The following is a 19,382-nucleotide window of genomic DNA, read 5'->3' as shown; positions in this document are numbered from 1 at the left end:
ATAAGAACTGCCGTTCACTAAAGTAGTGACAGAAGTATTTTATAGAATAGTAATTAATTACTTACATGTCGCACAATAATTTCATTCAGACTTACCCAACTTCTTGCTGGAGTAAGTTGTGACGTTCTTCATTTCGAATTACCTGAAAAAACACGTCTTTTATTTCTTCTTTACCTGAATCTGTTAAGAATTCCTGTAATTCTTTCTTTCAAATAGTATCCCAAATGTGGGGGAGAAAAAAACGGTACACACAATTCGTAAAAATCTAGACAGTAGACTTTGTAATTATGAATGACGGATTAAATTCATCATTCTTAACTAAGGCAAAATAAATGCATGACGAGTCTCAGCCGTCAAATGTACCCAAAGGGTTAATTATACAATGTAGTAGCATTTCTTATCATGTGTTGATTGAATATGACAACATACGACAATGGATATTCAGCGAAATGGCTCCTCTAATACAACCCAAACGTAGAAAATCCTGGCTATCTTCTAATCAAAGGCCAATATATGTCCCAGACTCAGGTTAACATCTGGAAAGATATTGTTGTCTGTTTAGGGTAATGCCAGGAACATAATCAATTTTTGAGTTATTAAAACCAGTTTCAATCATAACCGCAAATCTTTATTCAGAACAATTAGATATAGTAAATCCAGCTTTGATTCAAAAGTATCCGATCTTTATTAACAAAAAAAAAAAAAAGTATCATTTTATAGAAGAACATGCAACACCACACAGGGAATTCTCTAAATAAAATATATCTGGATGGGGAGATGTCGATTCACGCATCTTATTTACCACCCATATAATCTTCTAATCACCATTTAATCAAGCCATTACAACATTCCTTGAAGGGTGTCAAAAAATGGAATTTCCAATTTTTGTAAATAAAAACATCCGGATTTGATCAATAAGCCATTGGTAATGGAAAAGGCAGCATCATTGACTCAAAATTATATCAGACAATTCTTTGTTTCGATCTAACAAAAGATTGTATGTATTCTCGGTCCCCCTAACACAATCATAATACACCACTACACTATTAAAATTTTAATTCATTTTATCAGATTATTGTCCTTATTTACAGGGACATTTGGAATAGCAAGAAAATTTTACACAGAAAAAAAATATTTATGCATAGTTAAATTGTCTCATAGTCCCATCCACAGAAGAATGTTTGTAGAGCAAATCATGAAAATGTTTCTCAGATTACATTCGACTTCAATGGTTGCAAGGTTTTATATTCCAATGACATCCAGTGGAGTATTAAACGTGATTCTACAGAAAAGGCAACCGTTTCACCAAAAATCGATTAAAAGTATTACCAAGCTAATGTGAGTTTTCACACCAAGAAACAGCCATTAGCATAGGTGTAATTGTACAACATTTCCGTATGTGATATAATACGAGTTTTTATAAATCTTTCCCTTTTATATTAAAAATAAGTTCCGAAAATAATAAAAATTCAAACAATAATGTATATCTGTATCTATGTTTGTTCAAACAGGAGTCTACACTAATACTTTAATGATAATTAATGGTGAGATAAAAAACATGACCTTCTTCAAATTTAATAAAAATATTTATTCAACTTACTTGCCATACAAAAAAACATACAGGAAATGATATTTAGAACTAAAACAATAACTAGTAAAAAAAGGGCATAAAAGCTTACAAAACTATAACAAATAAATTTCAATAAATCGACTAGAATTAAATTTGAAATTATTTGTAAGAAAATTCCATCTAAAACTCCATTTTATTTATTTATTTATTTTTTTACAGATTATTATTGCTTTACTGCACTTCATTGCTTGGCAACGGTCGATAAATATATTTTTCACACAAACATTAAATTTATATTAAGTTCAACAGCCTTCATATTTTGCTTGTACTGGTAGCTTAATTGCTTGAATCAAAGAACTCGGTAATAATAGGAAACTAAAAGAAAAATGCAATTTCAAACTAATTAAAGATACCAGAAAGCTCAATGGAAGATATATTTCATAAAATTATCCATCTATCATATATTAACGAAGTATCAAACAGCTTTCAATATTAATGCTGCATTAAATATCAAAAAGTAACAATTACAATGATACTTTTATGTATCCTAAATTCAATATGTGTATATACATATACACAAAAACAGCTTTGGTCATAGAACATTTTAATCGTTCAGCAAATCACTTCACTACTTGACCACATGACTATCTATAACATACAGAGGCATAGAACAAATATAACTATGCTCATGAGTTTCACAGTTCTTATTTATCCATAAGCCAGATCCACGCACCAGAGTACATCTAAGTTTTGTATCTGCACGAGGGAATCCTTTCTTCCAGTTCAAAAAAGAAGCATCATTAGGCATCTTATAGCTCCAGTAATTTGTTCCTTCTTTAGTATGCAAACCTGAAATGAAAGTTAAGACTTCTGATTATGGTAATTTCAATAAAAAACTTATTTTGCATAAATAATTGGAATTATGTTACATATATTTAAGTCGGTAACATCAATTTATTTAAAAATGAAAAACAGCATGTTGTTCAATACCATTTAAATCTGGATAAAATGCAAACTTCGATCATCAAATCATGAAAAATTTGAATTTGCATAATTTAATTCCTTCTTTCAACTCAATCAGATTATATATACTTTGGACAGTAGATCAGAGTGGGATTTCATTAACAGACGTATAAAATATGGAAATGATTAGTTGCAGGCACTGCATTTATGATTAAAATGTTGTTTGTGGGTACATTGTAACTAAGAATTAAAATGTTATTTGCAGATTTTCTAAAATTTAATATACCGCTTCTATATGAATTTTGAAATGTAATTTTTGTACTTGAGATCGTTTATAAGATTATTAGCAGAAAAACTTCGTGAGATTTTCAATGTTTGTTGGCAACATACGATGTTTTGTAATTTCCGTTTAATTTAGTTTGAAATGTTGCTTTCCAGTTCGTTTGATTTAATTTATTAGACAATATAATCGTCGTTCAGGTAAACATCAATAAGTTCAACACCACAGTTTTGAGATACCGCCAATTGAACACGTTGATTTTTTATGAAGTATAGTAAAAATTATTTTATATAACTATTATTATTTAAATTTTTTAGAATATAAAAATTACAGGCTGGTCATAAAATAATCTTCCCTGTTTGGCGGTATTCGAATGAACGAAATGAAACCCCATTCATATATAGACTGTGGAAGGAGGTATGGGAAGATGGTTCCGCAGGGAAAAAAATCAGCACCAAAAGTGGTCGATACGAGAAATATTGGCGCTGCTCTCACGTGCGAACAAGAAAAATTGCATTTCGAAAGGGATTATGTAAAATTCTTAGTGCGTGCGTAACAACAGTGCCATGCATTCCTTGTAAAAAGGGAAGAGTAGCGAACTGTTAGTAGTTCGTCCTTGATAAATGATGTTTTCTTGACAGTTCTTTGTGATTAACTGCTGATGTGTGCTTAATATGGGTCCTACCTTACCTCAGCGTGCTTTACTTTTAAAACTGTTCAACATTAGACAGTGGCAATGCCGTGGCAACTCTTAAGCAATTTCGAAACCTTCATAACCTGCGTAAAGGTCCGATGTCTGCTGTAGCACTGAGAGCAATGATTAAAAAATTCAAGGAAGGCTGGGACTTAGAGCTGACAGAGGGCGAAATGCGGTACCAGACGATGCAGTAACAGATGTTTCTACAGCGGTGTTTGACCACACGGGGACTAGAAGTAGTCCAAGCGCTCGTGGAATTACTCGCCAGCCAAAACGATATGCCCTGTGCTACTATATTGAAAATCTTATGCAAAATGTGGCATTTCTATCCGTATAAAAGCAATTGTGTGCAAGCATTACAAATCACAGATCATGAAAAGCGCTTCACTTTTGGCTTAATGTTTCTTGCCCGAATGGAAATCGACATTGACTGTGCCTTGGAAAATAGTATGGGGATATGAGGTTCGTTTTTATTTGAATGGGTCTGTCAATACTCAAAACTGCCGTATTTGGGCACGTGAATCTCACAGTGATCCAAGAAATGTCATTGCATTCCCCAAAGCTGACCATGTGGTGCGGTTTCTAGGCCAATTTCATAATCGGCCGTACTTTTTTGAAAATATCCTTCAAACAGGTCCTACTACTTGCACCATTAATGGCGAAAAATATGGGCAAATTCTACAAACTTTTGTTATTCCGCAATTGCAGCAAAGACAATGCTTGGACTCAATAATTTTTATGCAAGATGGAGCACAGCCACATATTATTCATTGTTCAGTACAGAGCCTTTTAAGACAGCAATTCGGTACTAAGAGTCAGTCAATATTTAAGAGTAACTATCAGTCAATATTTTGAGGCGGCATGGTCACTCCGTTCCCCGGACATTACCCGTATGACTTTTGGCTTTAGGGGTACCTGAAATCCATAGTGTACGCTAGTGGCATTCCAAATCTGTATGTCTTGAAACAGAACAAAAGACGAGCTGCTATGAACATCGAAACTGATAGTTTACAGGCAGCAATAGAAAACATCATACACCGTATGCAATTTATTGTACAGAAGGAAGGACAGCTTATTGAAAAGGCGTCCAGAAAACCCTAATGTTGATCAATAAAAGTTTATTTTCTGTGAATTTAATAAATTCATTTATAACTGTACGCCCACAGCGAAAGTATTCCCCCATTAGCAACTTTTGATACTAATTTCTTTTCTTTCTTTCCCCCCCCCCCTTCAGAATTTATCTTTCCATGCCTTCCACAGTCTGTATTTGAAATGTGATTCTTTCGTTTTCACTTCGTTCATTCGTTTTAGCTGCAAATGCCGCCACCCAAGAGGGAAAGTTATTTTATGTATTAACCTTGTGTTTTATTAATTTTTTAATTCCAACAAATTGGACTTACTGATGATCTGATAGCTGGCTTATAATATGAAAAAAATTAATTGGAAGTTCCAGTCTGCAGTAGCCTGTCAAAAGTTTTTTTATTGACTTAGTAAATTTTACTTGCCAAAATGTAAACTACTTTTGTGTCTTCTTTTGAATTAGAGATGATTATTGAATTGAAGTCCTTTGCTTATATTCTCAATTTGATTCATTTTAGTTAGTATACAAGTTGTAAAATTTTATTCATATTGTAAGTAATTGTACTTCAGGAAATATTTACTTGAAAGTTGCCATTGGAATTTATCACAAAATCTGTTCATAAAAAGCATTGGCAAAAACAAATATTTACTTTATTGATGCCTTAAAATTATTTCTAAACAAAATCATCTTAATTTTCTAAATAATTTTCCTAGAATTTATCCAGATTTAGATTTTTAGAATTCTTTGAACTTGGAGGGAATTAAATTCAAGAATAAAACTCTTGTAGTATCACTCTTTTTTACATAACCAAATCATGTCACTATGCTTCTATTCTGAGAATGAAAAAGAAGAAGTTATAGGAGTCTTTAAACGTTCTCGGCTATTGACAAAGATTTTTGAGTAATTTCCTGAATGACCATGTTAGGAAAACATTGATCCAGCCAGTTTATTCAACATGGAATCGTTTTACTTTCGACTAGTTTACTTTATTAGATTTAGCATTCTTTGTTTTATTCTATATAAATATACATGAAAAAATAAAGGAAATAATGGCTCACATTCTTGTCGGAATATGGAAAAACATTCTTTCGGCTCCTAGTGGAGGAAGCTGCCTTGAAAAGGCTCATCTCGTTAAGCATTGTGACATGTATTTTTTCTGAGATTTAATAACAACCAGTACCCTAATAAACTCTATCACTGAATGTCTGCAATGCAGAAATTTCAGCTGAATAATTTCAATATGAGAGGTTTGAACCAAATATATTAGTGTTACATTTTCTGATCACAACCATCTTGATCCCATTAGAAGGATGTTCCATAGTATAATTTCAAAGTCTCTGGCCCCAAATGAATTTGGACAGAGACCCAATCACCAATTAAATTTCGGGAAAATCTCGTACAATACAAAATTTCACTTGCAGCCATCCCACTGCGTTACAAATTACTTCCCAACATTTGGCTACCAGTTCACCTTTAACGGCTACTGAGACTAATTATCATAAAGAGAGGATTGACTAAATCTTCTCCGAGATCAGAGGCAGGTTTATATACATCGACAATAAACCTGCTAAAAATCATTATATGGACTTAGTTCTTTGATGATATAAGTCTTTATAGATCTTAGTAAAATATGGACATTTCTGTTTCTCAGCAACGGAAATTAAAAGGATTTAACAGTTTCTACCAATCTATTACCAATTTTTACCAACAATAATTGGAGACGATTATAAGGTGAATATCTCCAAATCGGAATATTATCGACTTTTACCTGAAAACAATGGCGCTATATTTGTTAAATCTTTCAAGAATAAAATTGAATTTCTTGGAAAATTTCTGATAAAAAATTACCAACTCTGACGAATTCCATAAACACAAAAGTCATTCTATATGAATTTTGAATAACTATACGCAGCTACGGAAGTCAAAAATCAATTGTTTAAGTCTACTTATGATCACATTGAGAAAATGGGAATTTTCATTGAAAAAAAAGGCAGATTTAACTATTGTGAGAAATTTTAACAAACGGGGGGAAAAAAAGAAACTAAACAGCCCCTACCATTTCATATCAAGAAACTATGAGGTGTTCGTCAAAGTACTTGCGTTCTGATTTCAACGTCACAGATACGATTCGAGCCATCAAGTTAAGAAGTTCCATCAAGTTCCTTCTCGAATAACTGATCTGTTCGAGAATTTGAATTTTGGCTGATAATTTAAAAAAAAAAATTGCCAGCAAAATTCAGTATTTTATTAAATTTTGGTTCTTTTTCCATACTTACTTAATTTTAAGACATATTTAAAGCGACTCCTATCCCTACTTTCAACTTGAAATTTTAAAATATTTGCATCGAGAATTTTACAACTGCTCCATAGCTTTTTATCCAATAACACAGAACTTGCAGATAACATTTTTCAAAAAAAAAAAAAAAAAATTCAACCCACAGTTTTTAAAAATGGATTAATATAATACTTGTTAAAGTAATGGAAATAGTTAGAACCAAAACACAATGAAAAACCATGTTGGAAATTATTAAAAATATTTTTAATTATTAAAATTTAAGACAAATTCATAATTATGTAATCATTTTGAAACTGCAAATTCGTTTCATCCATATGAGCTCTACCTGCAGTGACTAATTCCACTTGATCTAGTGCAACTAACCAAGTCCATGAGTCAAAGACTTAATAGAGATACCAAAAGCACAGAGTATCTAAGATGCTCCCCTTCTGGGTACTGACCGCACAGAAGCAGCTTAACTGCAGGATCAAACGAGAACCGGCCGTACGGGTAATGTACCAGCATAAAACGTTTATCCATAAAATACTGTACCTGCAAATAACGCTATTCTTAAAGCATCACAATTATTATCTACTTATTTGCCAAATTTACTTCTAATTAACAGAAAAAGACAACAATAAACAAGCTCCTAAACACTGACCATGTCTTTTTTCAGACACACTCATTCATTAAAATAAAAGCAAAAATATCAGCAGACATACCCTTTCAATGGATAACAAACTTAAAAATTCTCACAAAGACAAAGAAAAAAATTAATAGTGAAAAAGTAACTTACAATTATATTATGTCTTCTGAAAAAAAAAATTACGTGTAAATTTTAGCTATATAATATAACAGATTAAAATGCTTTGTAGAAGATATAATTTTACAACAGAAATATTTTATTTTTAAAAGAATAATCAAAACAGATAATCAGTCTTAGTTATAAAAACATCTTTTCCACTTTTAGAAGTAAAATACCCCAAAAAATTTCAAAATATGAAAAAGTATAAATATTAATTATGAATTTATGAATAAATTATGAATTTTTAGAATAAAAAATCGTAAAAAGAATGAGAAAAGTTTTATGATATCTTTAACTCAAAAGGCTAAAAAGCTTTTCAAAGGGCTAAAATAATAGTGGTGTAAATAAGAGGAAATTCTATCTTGCGGGAGCCGCGTTCACGGGTTACCGCTAAAGAAGCAAAAAAAAAAAAAATGTTGTAAATATTTAAATAAAAATTAAAAGCAAGTTTGTAAATGCAAGAAAAGAACTATATACCAAAAAAAAAATGAAAACTATCCAAAGAGAAGTAAAAAAATATTCATTTTGAATCTTTTTTTAAGGATATAAGTTATTGCACACACGAAATACTCCTGTAGGTAAGCAAAAACCACCTTTTAAACTAAGAATCAGAATAATACATAAATAATAGTTTTAAAAACAGAAAAATTAATGAATAAATTTAGAGTGAAATTGACAATTATGAAACTAGTATCGTTAAATAAGTCAATTTATCAAGTTTGAACAAAAATACACACAAGAACTTCCGAAATGTTTTTGTTTTTTTTAAATAAGGAAAAGAAAATATAAAAGCTTGCATATACAAATCAAAATGAAATAGAGGGTACTTTCCTTTCATAATAAAAAGAAAAATTAATTCAAGATATTTTTTATGAATAACATGCACCGCTCATAGCAAACAAAATTAAGATAAATTTATAGAAACTTCTGAAGATAATCCATAAAATTTATTGATTCAATGAACAAATAAAATATTTTTGGAAAATTCGTTTATTATAGCATTTTCATTAAACAAAACTGTAATTATTCTGTTTAAGGAACTATTTGTTCTGTCAGTTAAAAATAAATGATACCCCAAATATATAATAAAACATAACATCAAAAAATATTGAAATGCACGTATATTTGCAGGGATGGGAACATAAGTGTATAACAAAAATGTAAGATGATTAACACATACCAATCCAAAAAGGTTTATTCCGAGCAAGCTGGAGAAGCCAACTATTATGTTCAAGGGACTCTACTATTACTAAATCGCCCGACTGGTAGCTTTTGCACACTTCTGAAGCTTTATTCCAAGTAGCAGAAGGTCGGTGCCATTTGTAGCATTTATTTTCAAACATCTGCCAACCTGGATGTATAATTTCACTCATCTCAAAAAAGTTTACAAATATTAATATTCATGTACTTCACAATAAAAGCTTTCTGGCTTATAACTTAAAAGGTATGCAAAAAAAAAAAAAAAAATGAATAGCCAAAGTTATTTTACCTTTCATACAACTATCCGCTTCAAAGGTGGAAAGTGTTGTGATTTCTTCTATTGAAGTTAATTCCTCTGCAATAGTGCTTTCTTTTTCTGGGATGTCCAGATCCAACGATGGATCCAATGGGAAAATTTCGGCATTAGTTTGGGTATTAAAAACTTTTGGATGCCATTGAACCCACTTTTCACCATCACATTGATATAAACTTTGAGAGAACGTCTCAAAATGTAACAGACCATATATATACTGACTACACTCCTGCAATAAAGATTTAATGATTAAATATGATATAAAGAAATGGGCGTTGTTTTTAATTCTTGTGTCATACAACATGTAACAAAGTTGAATCTATTTGAATATCATATAGATAGTAGCAAAAATAAGTAATTAAATAATTCAGTATTAATAAAATATATTTTGCAATGAAATCTAACCAATTTTATATTATCAATAATCCACAGTATTCGGTATAGGTATCAGTCTTTTAGAAATACCCTGAATAAAATATTATCAAATATCCACTGAATCAAATAAGCTGCGCATTAAACACTGAAGGAAAAGAAACACGATTAACTATACACTAAAACCTTGGGAGTAGCCTGATAATATGAAGTGACGACCACAGAAATGCAACCAAATCCAAACTCAATTACAGCCAGAAATCTGAAAACTTTCTCTTCGTGAAAAAAGGCTGAGTTTTAAGTAATTTTAATAAAGAATATATTGTCAGGATCAGAAGCCTTGGATCTAGTACTTTGGAAAAGGGGAATCTTGGTGATTTTTTTCTCTGCAACAGTAAGTAGTAACTACAGAAAATGAATTAATAGTGTTCCAAGATTCCTCTGTTGATTACAAATCATCATCATCACCATTTACGCTTGCATCAACATCGGTCCCTGATCAAAGGAAATGTGTTACCTGGGCAAATGAAACCCGACTTCTCTTGCATTGCATCGAGGACAGAATCAAAATTTATCGGTTATTCAGAAGGGGGCACCTCAATGATAACGTGAGGCAGATTTATATGACTAACCCTAGGTCCTAAGATTATCATAAACAACACCAAGAAATTTATGGACTACCACAACGTAACTGTGAACTAGTTACATTCAATCGTAACGTCAGTTTTCCTAAGTGGCAATAGAATGTTTCAACAAGACAATATCCCCACACAAAGTTAAGATTGCGTCCGCATAATGCACAGTTAAATCTATTGTTCAGTAGATCAAATTCTCTGAATATTAATACAATCCACCACCGAGAAAATATAAGCGAATTAACAGACCTACGCTTGGACATTTGATACACACATATATAAGAAACCCATCTAGATAATCCATGAACGCAGAGCTGGAATCCTTACCTATAATTTAAATAACAGGATTTCAAGTTGGATGGCCATGAAATTTTGGCTTTTCAGTGTACATATACACTAAATTTGATAAATCAAAGAAAACTTAACAACTATAGAAAAATATTCATTCCTTGCTTCTTTCTTGAAAGTATGAATGAAGTCTCTGTCCCTCACAAAGTACAGGCTAATTTGATTGCCATGTTAGAAAGATTTCATAATGTTGTTCAAAACAATAACATTTGAAATGATATAAGCATTTATTGTTTTACTACACAAACATGAATTTTAAGTTTGCTTATAAAATATGACAAACCCTTCTAAGAGGATTCTCCTTCTAAAGGTATAATAATAATAATAATAATAAATATTTACTCTTGATATATTTAGAGGATAAAAAAACTAAATTATAAAATTCATGAATTTTTAACAAGAGTCGTTTTTTATGTTTCTCTCCTATATTTAGAGAAAAATTAATTTTCGGAATGTTTTTAATTTCATACCAATAACAAACCATGTTGGCTAGTTGTTTTTTTTTTCAATATATTTGCATGTTATTCAACAAATGCAAGTTTAAAAATTGGTTGAATAGACAAAATAATAGGTGTTTTTAAATTACATTAATACAAATTACAACATAACAGAATATATTATCATATTCTTGATGAATAACATAAAATATAACAACAGCTTTGCAAACTTTGCAAAGAATCTCTCCAATTCTCAGAAACTAAATTATACGATGCGACTGTTAATAATTTAAATGTCATTCTCCCATAAAAATTTATCATTATCTGATTTTCAAAATTAAGATGATACTACATTTAACAGCCGCCTAAAATCCAGCTTTGAATGCCATAATGTATGCAGGTCAAGAACATTATTTTTAAATCTTCCATATTTCTTCAGGTTAATACAAAAAAAAAAAAAATCTTTAAAATCTGATATTATCAGAAGTGTTGAGAGAAAAATAGTTCAGGATATAAAATTTAAATATCTCCACTTCCCCCCCCCCCATCTTATACTTCTAGATTGCTGCGCCCCCTTTCCCAAGTAAGTCTGGCGTACAGTGCATCTGAACTCTCCATAGTGGCTTGTGTACTAGCAATCAAGCAAACTTGCCTGCAGTCCTTACCAGATTTCCTTTTTCAGCTTGAGATTTTAACATTATAGTGTAGTTTGCAATGTAGCTGATTATTTCTACTTTAATATCTTACTCCATCAATTAATTTTAAATTATATAACTTTAAATAAGAGTGTTGTTATTTTTTATGTAAAAAAAACATTTTATAGAGCTTCTGGAAGTCCAAATGTTTTAACTGCCGTATACATTAGTAGGAATTCTTCCCATACTCTCTTGGTCTTTGGCCTGCCACGGGCCTAGGATCAAATTTATTTTAAAATCGAATTAGCGTAATCTAGTGCACTGTTTAGAACATTTAGGTAATTAATGAAAAGAGAAACTTTTTTTATCCGTATCAGTTGTCAAACAAAAAAAAGGCATTAAACTGTCATTATTGCACACACTAATCTTAAATATATGAAATTCAGTAAAATGTAAGACCACAAGCTAAAAAAATCTATTTCCAGATAATTCTTAATCAAAGAAATTACACAGAAAACAATTTATCCCAAAACAACAAATAAGCTAATCAATAATTGATTAAACAGAAATGCAACAAGAGCTTTCTAAATGAAACATAATTATTTGCATAAATCTCCTTTAATTAAAGTCATAAATTTCTTCCAATTTTCATTTACTGCAGAAGCAGATCAATCTTTGTGCACTTTTTCTCCTTTTATGAAAGAATATCATTTAAAATTTTATAAAACGTAGCAAAATTTAAATAGTTACTGAAAAATACTTCAATACTCACCATCGGAAAATTTAAGATATTTGTATTTTTACCATCTCCATTACCCTCCTGAAAAGACAAAAACTATACATAATGTGAAGCACAAAATGTAGCACCAGAAATTTCTGAAAATGTATATCAATATATAAACCTAATTTCAAAGAATAACAATTGTTATCTTTTATACAAATCTTTTTTTTTAATTAAAATTGATAAACAATTTACAAAATTTTGATTCAGATTTAGAAGAAAGCAAGCTAAAAAAACAAATCTGAATGAAGTAGAAAACACAGGAAATTAATTACGAGTTAAATTAATTGCTCATGAAAATATATATATTTTTGTCCAAGTTGATTAATAACGGTGGCAGGAAACAAAAAAACGATTCATATTTTATAAATATAGTAAACCCCATTATCAGCAATAGGAAAGTAAAAGGAACCAAATCAACGTGAAAATGCTTTTGAACTATTTTTATTCGGTGTAGGGTGGGCCTGTACATAAAATTATAATTTGAAAAAAAACGAAAGTGAAAAAGTAAGTAAATTAGATAAAAAACAGAAACGCAACTTCAAAAAATAATTGCAAGATACTCGCCCATTAAGGCTGCATCTCTGCAGCCTTAATGGGCGTGATCCACTGGACGGGCCTCTACTTATATAATATATCAAAAACTGGAAAGTAATTGTTTATTGTTTAAAAATTGCATTACCAAAATTTTTTTAAGTTCATAAATGCAAGACGCTAGCTGTTTATTAAAATGACCATAGCTTTTCAATTTAAGTGCTTGTATTTCAGAATTTCTGAGTATTTTTTTAAATCAAATTCATGTTCCATTCAAATTATTTTCTGTGGTGGTTCTTACAATTTGATTATATTTTATGTACATGGTAAAGACATACTTAACTAGCTATAAATGATTAATGATAATAATCTGGACTCGTATCTTTTATTGTGTTTTCAAATAATCTAGAAATGCTTTATTATGATCTGTTTAACAACCCCGTTTAAAATAACTTTGTAGAGAAATTTTGTTTGGAATACATGAATTTATACCAAAAAAATTAATAACTAATAAAAAGGAAATATTTTATTGGTTATAAGATTTGGTTATTTAAGAGAAGAGAATGAAACGAAAATAGAATGAAAATGTTGGACCATTTATTCAATTATATTGCATTTCTTGAGGGTTATTATATATAATATTACTATCATTGAGCTTTAGGCTCATCATATGTTATGTAGAAAATAGTTACTTATTCATTCCAAAAATAATTTCGTTTGAAAAATAAAGGGGAGGGGAGCAAATTCTACAATTATTCTTTTGATACTTAAGTGAACATTCACACAAATTTCAGATATAAATTTTGAAAAGTTAAATTACAAGAATGTTAATCCGAAAAATAAAATATTTATGGATATTAAATATTTTTTAAGTAATGTTTAACATTATATCGCTTAACTACAGTGTGGACTTGTCTGTTTTTTTATAATTAGTTACTTTAATTTGTTAAATAAATTATAGAGTATATTCTTAAGTACCACCCATTTTCTAGCATTGTTTGAAAGCTTTTCAATAAGAAAATAAATTTCATCAGGGAACTGAATACCTCCTGCTTCTCCTGAAGACTTTTTTTGTACCCATTGACTTCCAATTCTTTCTGGTAGGTGGGTCGTCGTAGTTACGTTATGCTGTGGCCGTTTAGTTCAAGCAAGTTCAATAGAAAGAAACTTCATTACATAGCTTTAGCTTTACCAATGTCACCTAGCAGTCTGTGAAGACATCGACAATCTTCATTCGTTAAACACATTGAATAGTTTGTTGATGATGCTTTCTTGAAAGCTGAATGTTGTTTAATTATTCTTATTGGTCCTTTCTAATATTTTATGTTCATTTCTATTCTGATGATCACAGAGTAAATATACAGTCAATTTAGTTACTTTAAATATCATTAATTTTATTCAGACACATTATTTTTACGAATGTTTCCCACCTCATGGAAGGATAACCTTTTCTTCTTAAACAAAAAAAATCAGAAATAAGGCGAGAAAATATTTTATACTTAAGGGGGATGTTACATATTTATTGTGTAAAGATAATATAGTATAATAAGTAAAAAAAAATAAAGAAAAGATACTTAAAGCAACAGACATATTTCAACGCCCATTCGAATGCACTTTTAAATACATTTTTATTTATTTTTTATTAAAACCATTTTCATAAGATGAAACAACAATCAACAAAACTTAACTTACTTCACTATCATCACTACTATCAAAAGAAGCAGGAAAGTTACTATTAGCTACTTTGCTCCCACGAGGGTCTCCAACAGGTATCTGTGAACATGAACCTACAAATACATTACCATCAATTCTTAATTTCATATATGCAAAAGAAAGTAATACAGCAGGTAAATTCAGCATGTAAAACAACAATTCAAATCCACATAAAATTGTGATTTTAAAATTTAAATACAATAAACTTACCTCTATTCAAATCATAGATGCTGACGATAGTTCTGTTGTGATTAATGATAATACAGTTTTCAGGATCTGTCAGAGTTACTTGCATTTGCTCAATAGGTGCTTCTTCAAGATCATCTTTAACAATTACGATTTTCCAGGTAGTATCAGTTTTGCCTATGACGTTATTAAAGCAATCAGATTAAATAATACATCAGTAAGATCTAACTAGTAAATTAAGCTATTTGGAAATTTCAGTCAACTAATTCATCCATAATTTGTATTCATATTCAAAATCTGAAAAATATTTAGATTACTAAGGAAGTATTTAACACAGTCAACTCAAATATGTACACTTACTAATTAACTTTAAAATAGAGATTAATGTGCTGCTAATCTTTTCCTTAAAGAAGAAAAAAGTAACAATTTTACTAGCACAAACTTTTACAAGATTTAGAAACGATTGTTAGAAATTTGGAAAATAAAACATTTTTTAAATGCAACTTATACACAAATCACAAAAACAGCCTTTTATTGCTATATGTCATGCAATTAGGCCAGATCTTTAAGAGACAAAATGAACAGCGACAATTCTGAAATGTATGAAATTTTAATCAATGCAGAAAACAAAATGATGTGTATAAAGTAAAAATTGTGATAATATAAATTTTCTCATGTAAAATAAAAGGATAAAAGATTCTAAGTCTGCATTATAATGCTACTAGTATCTTAAATTCATTTCTATAAAGTATATACCAACTTCAAATTGATTATCATTAATGAACAGCTATTATTTTACAAGTGATAAATGTAAAATGCTATGTATTGCATATATGCAGAATATCTCGAAATTCCAGAAAGGAATTTGGATGGAAGATAGAGGACATAGTTACAAACCTATTACTGCGCAAATATGACTCTTATTCATGCACTTATCTCTCCTAAGGCTCTTTGAGTGAAGCTTTGAAGAAACTTTAAATTCAAATTCAAATAAGGTTCCTTTTTTAAACAATTTTTTTACAAATCAAAGAATTAATAAATCTGGATGTTACACACAATAAAAAAAATTAAAGGAAAAACGAATAATGAAATTTTTATTTGTTTATACAGTAACACAAAGAATAATCATGTTAGAATTTAAATTTCAAATTAACTTTATGGGTTTAATATGAAAATTCTAAATTAGTAAAATAAGAGGTAAAAACCGATTCTTCAACACATTTTCAATCAAAAATGTTTCATGTATTAAATACGTTTTTAATGTTCAAGGATTAATTACATAGGAAGAATACTGCAGAATGCAAACATTTTCAGAACATGTATTTTTGCACCTAGATTTCTGATATGAATTCCAATTGAACAAAAAAAAAAAAAAAATACTGTACTCTAAAGTTAATACGATTTTAATAAAGGACAATGGTAAAAACAAGACAAATGAAAAATAATTTATTCTATTATATATTAAGAAAAGATTTTAATTCTAAATACATATAAATCAGCATTTTTAATGAAAATTATTATATTTCTGAATAATGCATTTTTCAATAGTATCACTAAAGTATAAACAGCTTAAAATTTACTTTGAGTCGTCAATTTCCTTTACATGCATTTAATATGTCAATAATCGATAGCTCTCTTACAAAAGTTATGCTAAACCTATTGAAACATCTATAAGAAATAGTGTACTGACTAAAACATGAATAAATAGATACCTCATGTTTTCTATTTCAGTTTTAAGTATCCATATACTCTTCTGCCTATGTTATGTGAAATATGAATTTTAAAACTGAGGATACAAAACCAAGAACGATGATTGAACATATTTTTAAGTAAACCTCATCAAAATTAAATTTACGATTAAAAAGTCTTTTTTATGTGGCAGCTTCCTTCAAATTACATCAATAATTTCTATTAATAAAATATAAGCAAGGAATTTTGGTAAGAAGAGTTTTAAATTCATGTTATAAAGCATTCTGAATTCTTTGAAATGGACACCTCATGTTTTTTATTCCAGTTTTAAGTATCCATAAACTTATCTCTTATTGATTTACTCTTTAAAACTGTTTCTTAGTTCAAATAAGTTGTCCATTTTTTTTCCTTCATATGCTGCCTATCTGAATACAGAAAAGAATATTAATGTGACTTTTTTCTACATAAATTCGGTAATAACTTAAAAACAAAACGATATAATTACAGGAAACATTGACTGGAATTTAAGAAAAAAAAATCATATTACCTGGATCAAACTGTATCTTGCTTACACGTCTTGATACATAATCAAGCCCTTCTTTGGCAGTTTGTTCAATGGCGGAAATCGTTACATATGAAGATATATTAACATTTCCAGACCGCTGAATCGCGATGTTAAGCGATCCGCTATCTTCACATACAGAATATTCAGCATACGGGAAAAAAACAACAGCCCATTGAAAATCCATTCTGTTAAATTTTAAAAAAATGTAAGGTTCAACTGCCATACAGCTAGGACACTTTCATAAGAAGTATATTTTCATACAGAAATAAGCATAGAAGTGCTTAGCTACTTCTGATTAAAACATAATTTGACAAACTTCATAGAAGAATACAATTCATACAGAAACAGTGAAGATAACCTTCTGTTAACAGTTTTTAAAATTTCTCCAGTTCAATAATTATATCATATATATATACTCCAGTAAACTTTTTTTTTTATCTGCAACTTTTACTAATCCATGTAAAAAAATAATTCCACGATTTTGCTCCTTTTTTAAAGTTCTTATCTTTAAAAAATTTTCAAAAATCTTGCAAAACGATAGATTTCGTTTTCATTATTTTCAAATTTAACAATGATGTCGATATGATCCAAAACATACTGAAATTTCTGAGATCATCTAGTCATCAAAAATCATTTCACTTATAAGCTATAATAAGTTCTCTATTTATCAATTTATCCTGAAAAATCAGACAAAGAAATTAGCAATTCCCTATATTACTAGTAAAGAAAGCTCACTGATACTAAAAATTATCAAGACCTATTAAAACTGTTTTGTCACAAAATGTAACGAATCAAATGAGAACAAGAGAGCCTCGTCCTTCATACCCTAAAATACTTGTGAATGTTTATCTTAGTAATTCAATTAATCAATACAAAATTCCACCTGATTTACTCATTTAACACAATAAAAGATATCTTGAAATTCACTTTTTAACAAATTAGGTATGAAAACAGCAACAATTTTTGCATCAATAGTTTGAATAAGTAAAGTAACTTCAAAAAACAGTTATCAACCCATGTCTTCAGACTTAAAAAATACTCATGCAGCTATATTTCTTAAGCAGGTACGGTAAAATAATTCGAAAATGCAAGAATAATGTTCAAACAACTATTAACCAAATGATCTTATTAGAAAGATCTTTCTTATACAAAGATATAATAACATATCACATTTCATATAAGTATTCAAAGCAACACTATCTAATTAAAAAAAACTCTTAGTATGATATGAAATTCAGTTCATTAACTTGAAAAGCATAACAATTTTAAAGCAATAACATAAAATCTCCCAATTCTTACACAAAACATTCAGCTTGTTTTCTAATCCACATATTTATAGGTGGGTTTCCTCTCCACCAGAGATCATTCATTACAAACATGAGTAGACAAAAGAGAAATAGGGATAAATACAGAAATAAAAAGACTGTTCTTTAGTCAAATATTAAAATCACAACAGTTCAAACAATCAAATATATTCGTATGGGTATATATGCAAAAGCGAATGTATACATTCTATCAAGGAAACGTACAAAGTAAAGAAGATTTATTACCAATCGGGAAAAAAATTGGAATAATTATCTATTTATAACTTATGATAATAGAAGTTTAAGAATAATAACGTTCTTTTCTTTATCATGGATAACAGAAGTATAGAAAAAATATATTACACAAAATTACACAAAAAAATATATAATTTATTTCTAATATATCAGTTATTTAGGACATAATTTTTATGTTTCGGTTATCTCATAAAATGTAAAATTTTTCGCTGTTTGGTTTATAATGTTGTCATCTGTACTATGTATACTTTTCAGGAATACGACATAGTTAGGCTAAAATGTACAGGCTTTCTCCTAAAAATTCAACAGTTACTGTAGTAGAACTCCAATTCAGAAGCTTTCAATCATCCAAATCAACTTTGGGATGAGAATAATTAAAAACAGAACATTCAAAAATCGAAAAAATAATAGTGGCCTTTTAGTTTTAGTCGCAAATGCTACTAATACAAAATAACTGCACTGATAATACATCAACTGTTTGCTGATAAACATCAGTTAATTTATACTGATTTTTACAAAATATTTTATTCTGAGAGTTCATCGAAAGTCATTTTTAGAATTTTGTTTCATAAATTAAGCTCAAATTATTATTGTTATCGACACAATAATTCCCGCATTCAGAATATCGAACACATAGTGGAAATGTCTTACAATATCGTATGTTAATACGGAAACCAATGATGACGATAGGGGTACAAATATGTTATATCCCAAGCGCCATCTACGTTCGCTACGCCACTGAGA

At 29.5% G+C, this 19,382-nt stretch overlaps 1 protein-coding gene across 4 annotated transcripts in view; it reads right to left on the bottom strand.

Moving 5' to 3' along the window:
• Positions 1-1,608: 1,608 nt before the first annotated feature.
• LOC129958174 (FRAS1-related extracellular matrix protein 1-like) overlaps positions 1,609-19,382 on the bottom strand; it is a 72,179-nt gene continuing 54,405 nt past the window's right edge. The window contains exons 13-19 of one of the 4 annotated variants that reach the window (XM_056070427.1): positions 17,062-17,264; positions 14,850-15,002; positions 14,619-14,713; positions 12,384-12,446; positions 9,161-9,413; positions 8,852-9,022; positions 1,609-2,419 (exon numbers count right to left, since the gene is read on the bottom strand). In XM_056070427.1, coding sequence (XP_055926402.1) covers positions 2,199-2,419; positions 8,852-9,022; positions 9,161-9,413; positions 12,384-12,446; positions 14,619-14,713; positions 14,850-15,002; positions 17,062-17,264 — 1,159 coding nt within the window. In that variant the 3' untranslated portion in view covers positions 1,609-2,198. Of the gene's footprint in view, positions 2,420-8,851; positions 9,023-9,160; positions 9,414-9,458; positions 10,519-12,383; positions 12,447-14,618; positions 14,714-14,849; positions 15,003-17,061; positions 17,265-19,382 lie in introns of those variants that run through there. The other 3 variants (XM_056070428.1, XM_056070429.1, XM_056070430.1) reach the window with 3 other exon arrangements.

The sequence above is a fragment of the Argiope bruennichi genome, chromosome X1, assembly GCF_947563725.1.
Source record: "Argiope bruennichi chromosome X1, qqArgBrue1.1, whole genome shotgun sequence".
NCBI lineage: Eukaryota > Metazoa > Arthropoda > Arachnida > Araneae > Araneidae > Argiope > Argiope bruennichi.
This window is presented reverse-complemented; position numbering and strand designations above follow the sequence as displayed.